This window comes from Alligator sinensis, unplaced genomic scaffold (assembly GCF_000455745.1).
Source record: "Alligator sinensis unplaced genomic scaffold, ASM45574v1 scaffold98_1, whole genome shotgun sequence".
Taxonomy (NCBI): domain Eukaryota; kingdom Metazoa; phylum Chordata; order Crocodylia; family Alligatoridae; genus Alligator; species Alligator sinensis.
The window spans coordinates 1,057,131-1,072,074 of record NW_005842058.1 but is presented as its reverse complement, the minus strand read 5'-3'; the positions used below and the strand labels follow the sequence as shown (position 1 = coordinate 1,072,074).

Here is a 14,944-nt window from a genome sequence, read left to right as displayed (position 1 = left end):
CCCGCCCCCGCCCTGCACCGCCCGCCCCGCACCGCCCGCCCCGCGCGCGCGCGCGTGTGTGTGTGTGTGTACGCCCGCCCGGGGACGCGCCACTGCGGGCCACGGCATCGCCCCGGGGTACCCTCCCTGCCCCGAGCCCGAGCCTCCCGGCACCGCCCCACCGCAGCGGGACTCCGCTTCCTTCTGCTCGTTACAAATATGTCTGTGTGTGTCTGAGCATGTATGTATATGTATAGGCGTGTGTGTGTGTCTAAGTGTGTGTATGTGCATGTACAAGTGTGTGTGCACGCACGCATGTATGTATATGTATAGGCACGTGTATAGATATCTATGTGTATGTGCAAGTGTGTGTGCACATGCATGTGTCTGAGCATGTATGTATATGTACAGGGGGGTGTATGCATGAGCATGTATATGAATGTGTGTGTGTATAGATATATATGTATGAGCATGTATATATGTATGTGTGTATAGCTATATGTATGTACAAATGTGTGTATACACATGCATGTGTGTGTACATACATATATGTATGCATGTGTGTGTATATACACATGTGGGTACGTATGTATATATAAGAACCTGTCAAGTGACCCCCGTGGTTCAGTGGTCCCTTCCAGCCCTAGCTTCCTTACCTGTGAAATGGACGCAATATGGATCCACCTCACTGAGGACTGTCACTCTAAATTCTTACTGGCAGAGAGGCCCTCGGACAGGAGGAGCCCTCTGTGAGGAACGTGGCTAGAGTGAAGTTGCTCCTGGGAACCGTAGCTAGAACAGAAGGCAAACCAACTTGGCTTGACTGGAATGGGTCGGGGGCAATCCTAGACCAAAACGCACTTTTAACAGTTAAACCATTTCAGGCCAGTTACAAAGGTTTACACCATGCACCCATCACCATGCCAGTGCTTCATTCCTTCTGCGCTGGGACAGCAGTCTCACCCTGTGCCACCAAGTGACAGAGCTGAGGGGCACCCCTGTGCCAACTTCTATCCTTCATTTCAGGGACAGTCTCTTCACTTCCCTCTGAGTCCCTGTGCGGCCTGCGAGGCTCTTCCCTTCTGCCTTTCCGGTCTCTGTTTGCTTCGGTGGTTTTCACACTAAGTTCAATGTTGTTTTCCGCTCCCCCTCCCTCATAAAGGTGGCCGGACCCTGCCTTTGGTATTTCCCCTCCCTCAGCTCTCTCTGCATATGGGGCTTGTCCTCTGCAGACACGGCTCGCTGGACTTTCAAATAAAAAGGCATCAAAAGAACAGGATGAATTTGGGAGGAGCCGCAGCCTGAGGGAGCAGAGGGAGAGGGCCAGGGAAGGACAAGAGAACATGTCTGCCAGGATCAATAAATACTTCCCCAAGGGGAGAGAAATGTGCTCTTTTCTTTAAATAAATAGAGCTTTGCCCTAAGCCCTATAAAGAGCTGCTCACTGCAGAAGTGGAGAGGAGAGAAAGCAGCACAAGTCTCCAGACATTGTCACTTTGGGAGCACAAGCAGTTGGTCTCTCATCCCCTCCAGCCTTAGTTTCCCTATCTGTAAAATGGATGCAATGCCAATCTCCCTCACTGAGGACTGTCACTCTAAATTCTTACCGGCACGGAGGCCCGTGGACAGGAGGAGCCATCTATGAGGAACATGGCTAGAGCGAAGCTGCTCCTGGGAACTGTAAGTGGAACAGAAAGCAAACCTACCTGGCTCGACCAAAATGGGTCAAGGGCAATCCTAGAAACTCAGCATCTCCGGTGAAGTTGTTCAGAGGGAGAAGCAGAGCTGGGGAGAGAATATCTTCTCTAGAAGAGGGTTCCCAGTTACCCCACGTGCTTAGGGCTGCCTAGGGTAAGCTGCACCTGGGCCCCAGAAGGGCCCCCTAACACTTTCCTCTGGTTTGCTTCCAGCACCTACTAAATAATTCTAGCTCCAAAGAGCAGGGGTTGTCCACCTGCATCTTCAACCCTCCTTAGAAACTAACAGACCAACAACTTGGAGTACAGAGGAGGGGTTATTTTGCACCGCACAGGGGCAAATTCCATGTTGCAATGTGCCTGCTGCTGGAAAAACCTCTCTACCAGCCAGACTGCATTCAGACAGCACCTCTACTTCTAAAGTTTCATCTCCAAAACTCCTGCACAGGAAACGGCATGGACCTGGTTTTTCTGCTTGGGAAGTTGGTCTGCTGGGACTGGAGCCTCTAGCTGCAGGGAGCCATGCCCAGATCTCTAAGCCGTCTTATCCAGGGAGTGTCTTCTGTAGAGGAACACGACCAGATGCACATGATTAAAGCACGCTTATCGGAAACACTGAGACCCCCAGAAGTGTTACCGCAAATCTTTTTATCAGCCTCCATTAGAAACAGTTGTTTTTAAACACAGCCACACACCCCTGCGGGGCGTGAATCTCAAATGTTGCAGCTCAGAGACCCTGCAAGCAAAACTAAATGAGCAACAGGAAATTGCCTTTGATTCCAGTATCCAGGCTAATGAGACCCAGACAGTAAACACAGAGCATCAGTCATGACAAAATCCAGGGCCAACCTTTTCAAAATGAACAGAGATCTTCATTCCCACCTGAACCACCTTTGCCATGAGCAGGTGCTCTGCACTGTAATCAGTCCCCTTCAAATGTTAAATTGGCTCCACAAAAATCACTACCTATTTTTGGAAAATGTAGACCTATAGGTTTAGAAACATATAACTCAAAGTAATCAGAGGTGGTGTCAGTAACAGAGGGAAGAGCCTTTATTTCTTAGCTATGTGCTTGAAGATGAAAGGAACCCCCAGGATTTAAAAAACCAGAACAGAAAAACCCAAGTCATATCCTGCAAACACTTGTCCAATTACTGCTTGATCCTCCAGATGCTACCTCACGCCATCCCATTGAAATCAGTGGCACTAAGCACTGCACGCAGCAGCATGTGCGAGAGGCAGCCTTTTTTCTGCTGTGAAGATACTGGTAAATACAAGCCGTCGCCAATCCTGACTGTGCCCATCATCAAACAGGAATTGGGGTACAACCGTGGGAAGTGGCTCAGTACAGTACCTGGTTATTAATGTACGCGCTAGCGTTAAGGAAACTCAAGGAGACAAACACAGAGGGTTTATGCATTGCCTGTAGCTTGATGAGTAGCTGTGGGTGGCCTTGCCATTTAGGAGTTGACTCTCACCCACTGATTATTCTGCACTGCCTTAATGACCCGTTTCACTTCTCCTCCCCCCAGGGAGCCAATGGGGAAGAAAGAGGCAGCCTACACTCTACTTATTGAGAGCTGCTCTGAGCCAAGTCCAAGCCACAATTGGTACCCCTCTTCCTTCTCTTTTTAAAAGTGGTGCATCTGCAATCATAGTTAGAAGCAGCCCTAGAAAACCCTGGCATTAACTTGTGCATTCCTCCTGAGCCGACAGGAGTGAACTTGGCAAGGTGCTTGTGCCCAGGATAGGAGGATGTTGGTCAGGACTGGCAGTGTCAGTGGGGGAGCAGTCATGCCACGGTACATGGTCCTCCTATAAAATTACCTCCTTAAAAACAGGCAAACCCTTGCCCAAACCAACAACAAATGTGAAACACCCAGGCCCATCACCGCTACATGAGAACAGGTCAAACGACACTTCCCACATGAATTCAGCTCCACCTAGCCCAGGTTCTTTCATCTACTTCCAAGCCCCTCTAACCTTTTCCCCAGACGAACAGCAAATCTGATCCATTCTAATTACTCCCCCGCAGGACGAGGTAATTCACTTGATGCTACAGTAGTATTAGGGTCTGGCCATTGCTAGATTCATAAATCTCTCTGCCACTCCCATCCCAACTCTCTAAAGCACTCTGGGATCAGCTAAAGTCAGAGCAGGAGACTCCAAATTCCTCTTGCTTTTGGTCAATAAAAGCCGCTTTGACGTTGGCTATTGCAAGAGAAACCCGAGAGCCAAGAAATACACAAGTCTCCCACTTCTGAAATCTGCAATAGGCTCTAGCCCTCTTCTATGCAAGTGGGAATTTCCTCCTGCCCCTTCCTGCCAGACACTTTCAGGGTGTCACTGAGAGCACAAAACAGGTCAAAAGACAGGTCAGGAGCAAGAGCGTTACGTTGGCCCACAGGTTAGCACCCCACTGGACCACCAGAAGGGCTGCATCCAAGCATCTCGGTTTTGCAGACTGGGTTTGAACTGCAGTAAGACCAGACAACAGGAACTTTTCTGGAACTTCCCCTCCAGCAGGATACAAGCTCAGTCTATTCACAGCGCTTTGTCCAACACTGACCACCTGCCACATATATCTGAATCGACCCTCCAAATCCACCAGTTACACGAAGCAATGCATTTTTGACCTCGGTTCCCCCGGTACAGAGACACTGAGGAACTTGCCCAAGGTTACAAGGGAAGTCTTTGGTGGAGCAGGAAGCAAAACCCAAGCCTCGAAGGCCTCAGCTGCAGGACCACCCTTCTAGACACGCAGAATGAAAAGCATCCTACGGTTAACTGAGTTTTAGGAGCTCTCTGCACAGATCCTGATGCACGTGCACAATGAACCGTCAAGGCTAGTGCTTCCTCCATATTGAATATCCCTCCCTCCTACTGCAGCTTGCTCGTGCTACTTTCCAGAGGAGAAACATCCTGCAGGGCAGCCCTCAGCCCTGACAAAGGACAAATCGCAGCCCCTTACCGAAGCACAAGCCTGCTATCTTTTAAGCCGTCTCAAAGGACGGAGCTGTAGATCCCTACTGCACACCTTGACTGCAGGCTGTTGGTCCTTGAGAGCCAAGCTTTGGAGTGCAATAACCCAGGGCTTGTTCTGACCAAGTTTTTATTGGACCCTAGAATCACACACAGAGATTAGCACATGCTAGCCCAGGCAAAGAGCCAGAGCAAAACCCATCACAGGATGGCAAACAAACAGCAGCTAGGCTGTGGAGGCCACTAGTCGGACTCCAGTGAGGGACTGGACACAGACTTTATGCTTGCAGAAGTCCTGATAGTGCACAGGCAGGGGCTGTGCAAGCTTCCACAACCCCCAGGTGTTTCTAACCACAGAGCAAATGCAAACGCCACTGTGACAAAGACAGAAGAAATCCTCGAATCAAGAAGGCTGCACTAAATTGAATAGGATCATGAGCCGATTTTATTTTGCCAACTGGCAGAGAAGCTAAACTTGAATCCAAGTCCTTTGCAACACACAAGATAGCATCTGAAAAAGTGTCAGGCTTGGTTGGGGGTGGGGGGGGAAGGGGGGAGGCGAGAGAGAGAGAAAGCGCACACATGTGCCATATTTGGAGAGACTAGGTTCTTCCTAAAAAATGTAAAGCTTGACAAATTCTGTGGTTTCAAAAGTTGCCTCTAGGGGAGAAAGTGGCTCAGTTAGTGCTGATGTTTATCCGAGCACTGCCTTAGCACATAGCCCCTCCTCACCAAGTGCTATGAGAGAAGTACATGGCTCCAGCCTAGGCTTATCCACATTTTTATTCCTTTTGGAAAGGGCCCAGTCCACTCCAGATGTGGCCCATCCCCACTTCGAATAATTCTCTCTCAGCAGATGCAGGGTCTACATCAGGGATGGGCAATTATTTTGGGCAGAAGGCCGCTTACTGGGTTTTGGCAAGCCATGGAAGGCTGCATGATAGGCAGCCAGGAGCAGATATTAATTTTCTAATTTTTTTAGGGGCCCCGCGGGCCGCATCCAGCCCCTGGGCTGCATTTTGCCCATCCCTGGTCTACATCCTGGTGCTGCACTAAGCTCATGGGCTACTCTGGAAAGCAGGAAGAGGGTCAGTTTGTACAGCAAGGCTGACCAGGAGCAAAGCCCAGCTTTCTCAAGAGATGGAGGTATTCTTCAATGTTGCACGGCTAATTCTAACAGGATCCAAGACTGATGCGCAAGCTGGAGATACCTTGGAAATGAAGGAGGACCGTCATAGAGAACACCACGAAATGGTATGCACTTTCCTGTTAAGCTAGGAGTTCCTGCCCAATGCCTGGGATAGGTAAAAGGAATCAGAAGTCATGGTAGAAGTGATAACTTTTATTAGACTAACTAGATTTTGCAAAAAAAAATTTGGTCTAATAAAAGATATCACCTCTACCACGAGTTCCGATTCCTTTTGCCTCTAGACCAATATGACTACAACTTGGATACCTCGGATAATACACCTTGCCTCAAGCCTAAACCTCAGTCCACTGGGATGGGTTTGTTCTTGCAAGGCAAACATTGACAGTAACACCGACTCAAGGAGCAGGGAAGGAGAATACTGCTGCTTCAGCAAACAGGCCAAGTGCTTTTGTTTTAAAAGATGTAAATAAAGCTTGTGTTGGGGGTGAGGGTGAAAGGGCCTGGGGGTTCATTACCAGGAAAGGCAGCTTTTCATCTCCAGGTTGCTGGCTCCACTCCAGTGTCCAGAAATTCCCGTCTGCTGGGTGACCGATGCAAAAGGAGTGGGTGGGACCCAGCCCAGATCACTGCAGACAGGTGTCTAACATTACCAACACTTCCCTAGACTTGGCACTTTTACTGGCAGGGCTCAAGGGACTAAAATCCCCTCCAAGAGAAAACTTTTGTCTACATCAAGGCATAGAGGGGGCAAGAGGATCACAGTGGTCCTACCTGCTGTACTTGGGAGGCGCAGAAGTCTCTACGATGGTCAGGAACACATTACACCAATGCAAAGGTCACACACACACGAGAAACAAATACTTTAGGGGCAAAGGTAATGCAAGGGTGCACAGCTGGGGAATAGAAACACACCAAAACACTTCCCCTATAGGGCTTTGTCATGCTGGCCCTTAACTTCTGCTCATGCTTCCCAAGTTCCTCCATCTAGGCTACCCTCAATACTACACTGAGATCTGCGACTGGAAAAGGAGCTGCAGACAGCACATCTGCTGGACCAACTATGAGACCCACCCGCCATCTGCCACCAGCCAGTCCTACAAACTCGACTCTCCAGAACTCAAAGCCCTGCACATGCTAACACACAAAGCAGCCCTTTCCCTGCCCTGCCATTTCGTGAGCGTGTCCTTACCTTCCCAACTCTGTCATCCGTTGCCTCTTTAAGCCTTGCAAGCATTCAGGCAATAAGTGCAGAATGCTAGAGAGAAATGGAAAGCAGGCATAGTAGACAAGTGGGTTATGGGAACCTGAGCTATGAAGAGCGAAAACTTTTCTGAGCCCCCTCATAATACACTCCCATTCCCTGGTGCTGCACAGCAGACCCAAGACAACAGCTCACTTTGGTGCATGAACTGTGTGAACAAGCCACATCTGTCATTGTCGCAGGGATCAGAGTAGAAAAGGGTGAATCGGCAGGGGCAGGAAATCACTTCATAGTTACTTGCGCTGGCTCACTTGACCATCGGTAGCCACAGCAATGCTTCCCCCGCATCGCATGTAGCAGGGGCACTCATTAATGCTCTACCATGCCCTTGGTTTCCCTTAAGCTCTGTTGCATAAAGAGGGTCTTTCTGCTGGAGGGTTACATCCTTCTATACTCCCGCGTAGCCACAATTATATTTCAGCTGCATGATAAAAAAGAAGCATTGGCTGGAGGGAAAAAACAACCCGTTGCTTTGCCATGGAAAGCTATTTTAGAATAACAGCAACTATTAGCAAGCCTGGGTCACATTTAGCCAAAGAGGGGAAAACATTAAGAAACCATTGCAAATAAGGGATGAGCGTTTCATTTAAAAACACTCAACAAAAGCTTCCTGAAACATCTTGTTTTAGGCATTTCAAAACACTTTGTTTTTACATCAAAATGTTTTGCCTGACATAAAACTAATTGTTCTGTGTGGCCACAGACCTAAAATTAAAGCCAATTATTTGTCTGGCAGTAATTATGGATCAGTCTCCCAGAGCCAGATATTGGCTAGTGGAGCTCTCCAGGACTGGGGGACACTGCCATCCAGAGGCCTTGCCGGAAAGTTGCTTTGTTGGCTTCCATATTCTCCAGTGCCAGCCCTCATTTATTTCCCCCTCTGGTCCAGAAGCCCCCTGCATCCATTTGGCTTCAGCTGCCCTTCAAACCACCTCCTCCCAAAACAAACCAGCACCGTGTCACACTCCCTCAATCATTCACAACACCGTAACATAAAAATAACATCTTTAATAGAGCTCTGGAGTTGGCACAGATGGCATTCAAATTCACCACTTATTAACATACTATGAAACACCATACTATGCAGCTCCGACTACAGCGGCTCAGATCACGCTTCATTTTAAAACTAGGTAGCATGATAAGTTGGTTTAAAGAGCTTGCTTTTTTCAGTTACATTCAGAATTACACTCAGAAGACAAGACCCATGGCTAGATTGAACCAGACATGCGCACGCAGACAGAAGCCTGGAGAGCAGAAGCATATTTATACTGGCGACTGGTGTCTCCTCATCCTAGCTGCAGACAAGGACCTGAAGTAGACTGTTGGACTGTGAGTTAAAAAACAGAACTGCTGTAAACTCTGTCAGTGCAAGTGTGCTGAAAGAAGGCCATCCATTTGTATTCAAGCCTCAAGGAAACAGCTGCTTTGAAGAGAAAGCTGCCTCCTCCGCCATTTCAGAAGTAGCAGAGCCCAGGGCCAATTTAAAAACAATTAGGTGCTGGTATCAGTGAGAATAAAAAAATGTTGCATGTAGTAGTGTCTGGATACAATGGGAAAAGACTGCAATCTCTGCACCCACTTTCTTCTGAGGGCTTCTAGGACTTCACAAGCAAGCCTCACAGTCCCCTCCATGTGAGGTAGGTTAGCAATACCCTCATTTTACAGATGGGACAACTGAGGCACCAGCGGTTAGAACATTTGCCCAGGGTCACGGGCAAGTTGAAGGCAGGGTGGGGAGTCCAATTCTGGCCCCTGCTCTAACCAAGAATTGCTGGGCAGCTTGCAAATAACTCACAATAACACTGCACTGGGGGAAAGCAGCAAAGGCTTGAAAGCATCCTGAAAGACAGAGATATGTCGCCAAGGATCAAAATTAGCAAATGTCAGCCAAGAGAGGACAAACGTCATCTTGCCCACTAGACAAGAGGCTCATCCTTTCCATCTGTGTGTCAAAACCACTGTGCTATTAATGTACACTTAACGTACACTAGCACCTGTGCTCCTTAATCCTCCTCAACCATTCATTACACCCGCTCTAATCAGAGGGGACGTACTCTCCTCAGCCTCACTCACTACTGCTAGTGTCAGGGATGTCTCCACAAAGTAGGTTAAATCTACATATGTAGCAGCTACGGAGCTGCATAACTTCTTACCGAAGGTGAAGACATATTTAGAGAGGCCTCTGACAAAGTTAAATGCTTGCCAAAAGCAAACACGGTGGTCAGTGTGGTGAACCACTCCCGATATTAGAAAGAGAAAAATCACAAATTCCGCAGGAGATGTGCCTTGCTGATTATACCTCACTGCTGTGAATCAGCAGCTTATCTGATATATTCAAAAGTCGTTGTTGTTAATGAGCCTGAAGTAGCTACGATACTAAAGTCACTTTGCAATCACAAATTTTCTGGTTACTTGCTGGTAAAAATCCAGTTTCTACTGAAGACACAATAATTGTTACAATTAGGAGGCCTTTACGACCTCTGTTCTATTACCAGGGATCTCTCACCAGCATGACAAGCTGTCAACACAGAGGGAGGTCAAAGTGCATAGTTAAGTGTCCCAGGAACTGTCCACTGCTCAAGATCATTGTTTCTTTCCACTTAATGATCCTGCACAGCCAAGGTCTCCATTTTATTTTTAGTTTCAGCAATGGCCGAGTCCTTGGCTGGTTTCTTGGAGTAGTCTCGCTCCCCAAAAATCGTGCTTCCAATCCGGACATTGGTAGATCCAACCTCAATCTGTATTGAGGAGAGGGAAGAACAGTCCTCACACACAGTTCAGCGCAACACTGCCCCTCCCACAGGCTGTTAGCATAGTCAGTATCACAGCTCAGGTACGGGCCATGAAAAACGTCCTTCCCCATACACCTGCTCACCCCCGTTGGCTTTTTCAAGCATCCCTCTGATCATTTACTACAGCAATACTCAACATGAAGGTGCCCACCACTGGGACAGGTGAGGTAGTTGCTTTTAGGTGTCTGATGTTCAGACTGCAATACTAGTAGCCATAAACATACCCTAACCGGATAACAGCTGTGTCCTTTACAGATCCAGGACTCAGAAGCCCTAATGCAATCCTTGGTTTTGTACCAGCTGTGGCAAACAAGGTAGCAAGATGAGGCATTAAAGCAACCATAAGGTCAATTTAGGGCCAATTCTCAATACAGGACTACGGTACAGGTATACAAAGCCTGGCTGCTTGATCGCTGGGCTGTGCTGCCAGGTCCCTCTCATAGACAGGTGAGGGCAGTGTGCCTGGGATGAATGCCACCTAGATCTGATGAGGCCAGAAGACCCCAGACTTACCGCATGCTGGAAATCTGTGGACATTCCCATGCTCAGCTCAACTTTTTCAATGGAGATATTTAGCTTCTCACACACTTCCTGTCGCAACGATAGCAGCACCTGGCAGAAGACGGGCAAGAGGGGCAGATTAGAGGCTGCACGATAGCTAAGCTGACCCGTTTTCACGGAGCCCTCTCTTTTTGCCTCTCTGAAGTTTCCTTCCACAGGCTTCCACCTTGCATGGTCCTTGCTCAAGGGCTTTTGTTTGTTCTATGTTACTTAATAGTTTCAGGGGGGTTTACATCCGTCTTCTTCAAGACACACTACAGACAATGCACAAGGCTATATATCCTCTCAAATGAGGGTCACATCAGTATGACAGGCCAGCTGGGTCAAAGGAGGGGTTGGCAGCCTTATACTAACCAAGCCTCAGGCAGAGGAAAGCTGTGGATGAAAGGTCATCAAAAGGCAGAACTGCATCAGGCTTGGCCAGGATGTGTTGCTGTGTATTTCTTAGTTACAAACTCCAGAAGACAGGAGGGAGCACACAGAAGCCCTGTGACAAAGTATGACTTACAAGCCCTCTGTACTAGTGAATCAGACACCTACAGTGGTCACTAAAAGCCTCAAACATTTGCACCTCTAGGATGGTGTACCAGCATACCCAAAGACCGAACCCAGGGCTTTGTACCTTGTCAGTTTGCAGCGAATGTTTGCAGTCGTTCCCAGTCTGGTGTTGCCTGGCCTTGTGGACAGAAACCTCTAAACTCTTATGCCAAACTCTGCTGATACCAGTGCCCTCAGGAGCTTTAAGCACCTCTAAGTCCCTTGCTTTATAGAATGGGAAGAATATCCTTTACCCATCACAGAGGGAACAGCAACCAATTCACCATGCACTCCGAAGACACAGTAATCCCAAGCAGTTTGATTCTTAATAGCTGAAGTTTCCCTTGGCTGCTTTAAAACAGATTGCACACATTTACCTCTATTTCTTACAAGCAATAGCTTGGATCAGTGCATCAAGGGCCAAATCCCTGCCCCAGACAATGGTGCCTGCCAGATTTCCAGCGAATCTGAGAACTAACCATAGGACTGCTCACAGTAAGCCATACCTGGAAGTCAGGATTGGGTCCTTTGTTGAGGTCATGCCCAATGCTGCCAATTGTCATCAGACCCACGAATTCCAGGCCTGGACACTTCTTGATGACATGCTCCACAGTTGGCACAGTCTCTCCAGGTGGAAGGCCATGCTTACCTTAGAAAAAAAGGCATACACCCAGGAGTGAGATGGCACACACGGCTGGCTTTGCCTATACACTGCTCTTCTCCAGGCCACAGAGAAGGCTTCTCCTTTTGTTTCAGCTCAGCCCCTTCTCTGACCTCCCTAAGATTTCATAGACCTGCAGTCATGTGTCAGGTTTTACAACTCCTGCAAAAGTAGCATGCAAGCATGGCCACTTGATGGCTGTACAACTGCTGTGGAGCACGAGGTGGCTGGCTAGCGGCAAGCTCTGGCATGTTCAGAGCACCAAGTCACTTGTGTCTCTCCCTTGGCACAAGGCACTTAGGCAAGCCAATCCCCGCTGCTCCCCCCAGCTAATGGAGCAGTGCCTAGAACAGAGCTTTCCAAACTGTGTGCCGCAACACATTAGTGTGTCGGCGGCGGTGTGTAGGTGTGTCGCGCGAAATGCAGAAAATTTTGCGGAAGGGCACCACGGAGCTCCCTTACTCGCGTCTGCTTCCCTTGGCCCCTCCCCCGGAACTGAATTACTGTGTCGCGAAATGATGCATGTCTAAAAAGTGTGTCACCAGCATGAAAAGTTTGGAAAGCTCTGGCCTAGAAGGTCCACATCATAAGACCTGCTTATGTTTAAAGAAAAATGAGTTTGAAAATGGCAGCATTTCTGCTTAACTTAGTTTTTCTGCTGGCTTCTGTCATACCAGATAGTAACACTATCTAGTTGTTAGTCTATAATGGCAAAGCCCCCAAGGGGCCAACTGAAACTTGTACCAAAACCAGGGCTTTTCTGCCCTGGGTGTTGGGCAAGGAGGCATCTACCTCCCAAGTACCACACTGGCACTGACAACACTTTTAAGTGAAGATATGACTCTACATGTGTTCCCGTCTCTCTAGACCAGGGGTGTGCAAAATGTGGCCCGGGGGTCAGATGTGGCCTGCCAGGCCATTCTATCTGGCCCGCGGGGCCCCTAAAAAATTTAGAAAATTAATCAAACTGCCCTGAGCTGCCTGTCATGCGGCTCTTGATGGCTTGCTGAAACTCAGTAAGCAGCCCTCTGCCCAACATAACTGCCCACCCCTGCTCTAGACAGCGGCTCTATTTCTGCTGGGCCAACTCAGCTGCCCTCGTGGCTTCACGGGTTTTGACAGTGCTCGAAACAAAGTACCTTGTTTCTTGGATGGCTGGAGCCAGGACAACCCCAGGAACAGAATAAACTATTGTGGGGCCAGCACAGGAAGCCAAACCCCTGTTCCTCCTCAAGCATTTAACTCAACCCCTGAATTATCATTAACATAGCTGTAATTGGGCCATTCAGATTGGTGAGAGACACTCCTGCCTTGCTTTCAAAACGCCAAGACAAAGCTGAATTTCAGCTCTGTATTAGAGGGTCTCCTTAACACACAAACCCATCTATCCCAGGCCAAGCATTCAGCCCCACAATCACCCTAACCCTATGGCATCAGTCAGCCCCGGTGTCCAGGCACTTACTGTCTTCTCCACTGGTGTTAACTTGCACCATGACTTTTAGCCTGTGCGTAAACCCTTTCTTTTGCCACGAATTGTTCACTCTGTCTGCTAGCTTCACCGAGTCAACTGTTTCCAGCATGAACAGGTTGGGGACAGCTGAGGAGAGAAGGCAATAAGGACACTTCTTTTGGCACAAGCACATAACAACTGTGCCTGGACATGCCCTTCCCCATCTGGCACTAGCTGGTGAGCTCACAGGAGACCACTTCCACATCCCAACCCTTGTTCTTGTAGGCTAGACCCTCCTAACCTCAGTGTGCTCCCCATTAAATAGGGCTCTGAGGAGTGGCTGGCATTGTACAGTATGTTGAGACTGGGATGCCCTGCAAAAGCCAAGTGGCTGCTGCTTCATTACAATGAACTGCCCCAGTGGAGCAGAAATGCAAGTTGCCAAAGTGCAGTGAGAGGGATAAAAAAAAAAGCAAGATTTCAATGCTGTGCACAGCCTTAAAGCTACAGATGCCACATATTGCCAGAAGCGTTTTGCTGAGTCCCCTTTTCCCAGGGCTGGCTGTATTCTCTTAATAGTACTAATGGGTTCATAGCATCCGCTGCACGTGTTTCAACACTGGAAAACCGTGTGCTCTAAAGGCCGTATGCATGAAGCTTACCAATCAATTTGTTGACATTCTGTTTCTGCAGGTGCCCTATAAAATGCCATTTAATCTCTGGACACAAGGACAGAATCTGAGAACAGAGAGGAAGAGTTAGCCGGGAACGACAACAGTCTCCTCCGCACCCAGGAAGCATTTGCTGCTTGGTTTGTCTAAGAAAAAAGCCCATTCCCTTAAGTCACCCTTTGAACCACACAGGATGGCAGGAAGGTATCTGCTGTATAGCCAATGTAGTTCCTACTCAGCACATCTGGGGGTGGGATGGACAGAGCGAGGGGAGCGTTGCAATGGGGCCAAGTAGGGAAGGCGCGTTACAAACAGGGGATTGTAAAGCTCCGGAGCAAACGCTCACCCTCCTCCCTCATACCCCGAGACTTGCGTCTCTTGTAGCAGGGACGACGTGCGCTCCCATTCCCCCACTGGCTTTGATGCCGAACTGCTAATAGGACCTGCCGGAGAAAGAAGCAGCAGGGATAACCTAGGGGCGATCTCAGCTTCTGTCTGCAAAGAGAGGATTGTTCCAGCGCGAATCACTTAGGACTGAGCAAGCGGCCTGCTGATCGGCTCCACTGAGCGAGCGGCCTGCTGATCGGCTGTCAGAGCAGGGCAAGGTACAGAAACAGGGAGGGACAAGCCAGCACTTACCTTGGAGTCCGAGGCCTTCTCTAGCAGCTCTTGCACCTAAAGGAAGACAAGCCAGCCTCTCGTGAGAGTGGCACCAGGGCCTGGCTCCCGCTCCCCCCTCCACGACCAGCGCCCCTGGGGTCACGCTCATGCACCGCCTCCTGCGCCCCACACCAGTGGCACGTGCTCAGCTCGCACAAGCAACCCACGGACAGGGGACTCTGGGGCCCTTGCTCCAAGGCCCGTGGGGCTCCCGGTCCCGCCAGCTCCCAGCTCATTCGTGAGCGAATTGCTCCCTGAACCGGTGGCCCCTGCGCCGGCCCGGGGAGGGGCACGGTGGGGCAGGGGGGCGCAGGGCAGGCGCTCACGTAGTTCTCCCCGAAGCTGCGCTGGCCGTGGTTGTAGGCCTCGATCACCATCTCCGCCGGCTTGGTCTTGCTGACGGCCACGAGGCGCGGCTGCACGGCGGGGAGGCCCTGCGGGGGGAGGTCGTGGTCAGGGTCACGGCCCCCTGTCATGGTATCCCTCCCCCCCATGGTCATGGTCAACCCGCCCCCCATGGTCATCCCCTGACTCCCTGATCAC

General features: G+C 49.5%; 1 protein-coding gene across 1 annotated transcript; it reads right to left on the bottom strand.

The window, feature by feature from the left end:
• Positions 1 to 8,057: 8,057 nt before the first annotated feature.
• On the bottom strand, positions 8,058 to 14,919 carry PLPBP (pyridoxal phosphate binding protein). The gene is made up of 7 exons (XM_006023043.2): positions 14,728 to 14,919; positions 14,381 to 14,416; positions 13,733 to 13,808; positions 13,083 to 13,217; positions 11,466 to 11,608; positions 10,375 to 10,473; positions 8,058 to 9,807 (listed from the first exon to the last, which is right to left on the bottom strand). Exons 1-7 carry the CDS (start codon positions 14,917 to 14,919, stop codon positions 9,670 to 9,672), a joined length of 819 nt encoding a protein of 272 aa, XP_006023105.2. The 3' UTR covers positions 8,058 to 9,669.
• Between the last annotated feature and the right edge of the window lie 25 nt (positions 14,920 to 14,944).

Coding starts and splice junctions, on each gene's coding strand:
- PLPBP (XM_006023043.2), bottom strand. CDS start 14,919: ATGGGGGGCGGGTTGACCATGACCATGGGGGGGAGGGATACCATGACA. Junction 13,218..13,732: donor GAATGTCAACAAATTGATTG/GTAAGCTTCATG, acceptor TTCTCTCCTCAG/CTGTCCCCAACCTGTTCATG. Junction 10,474..11,465: donor GACCCAATCCTGACTTCCAG/GTATGGCTTACT, acceptor GTCTTCTGCCAG/GTGCTGCTATCGTTGCGACA.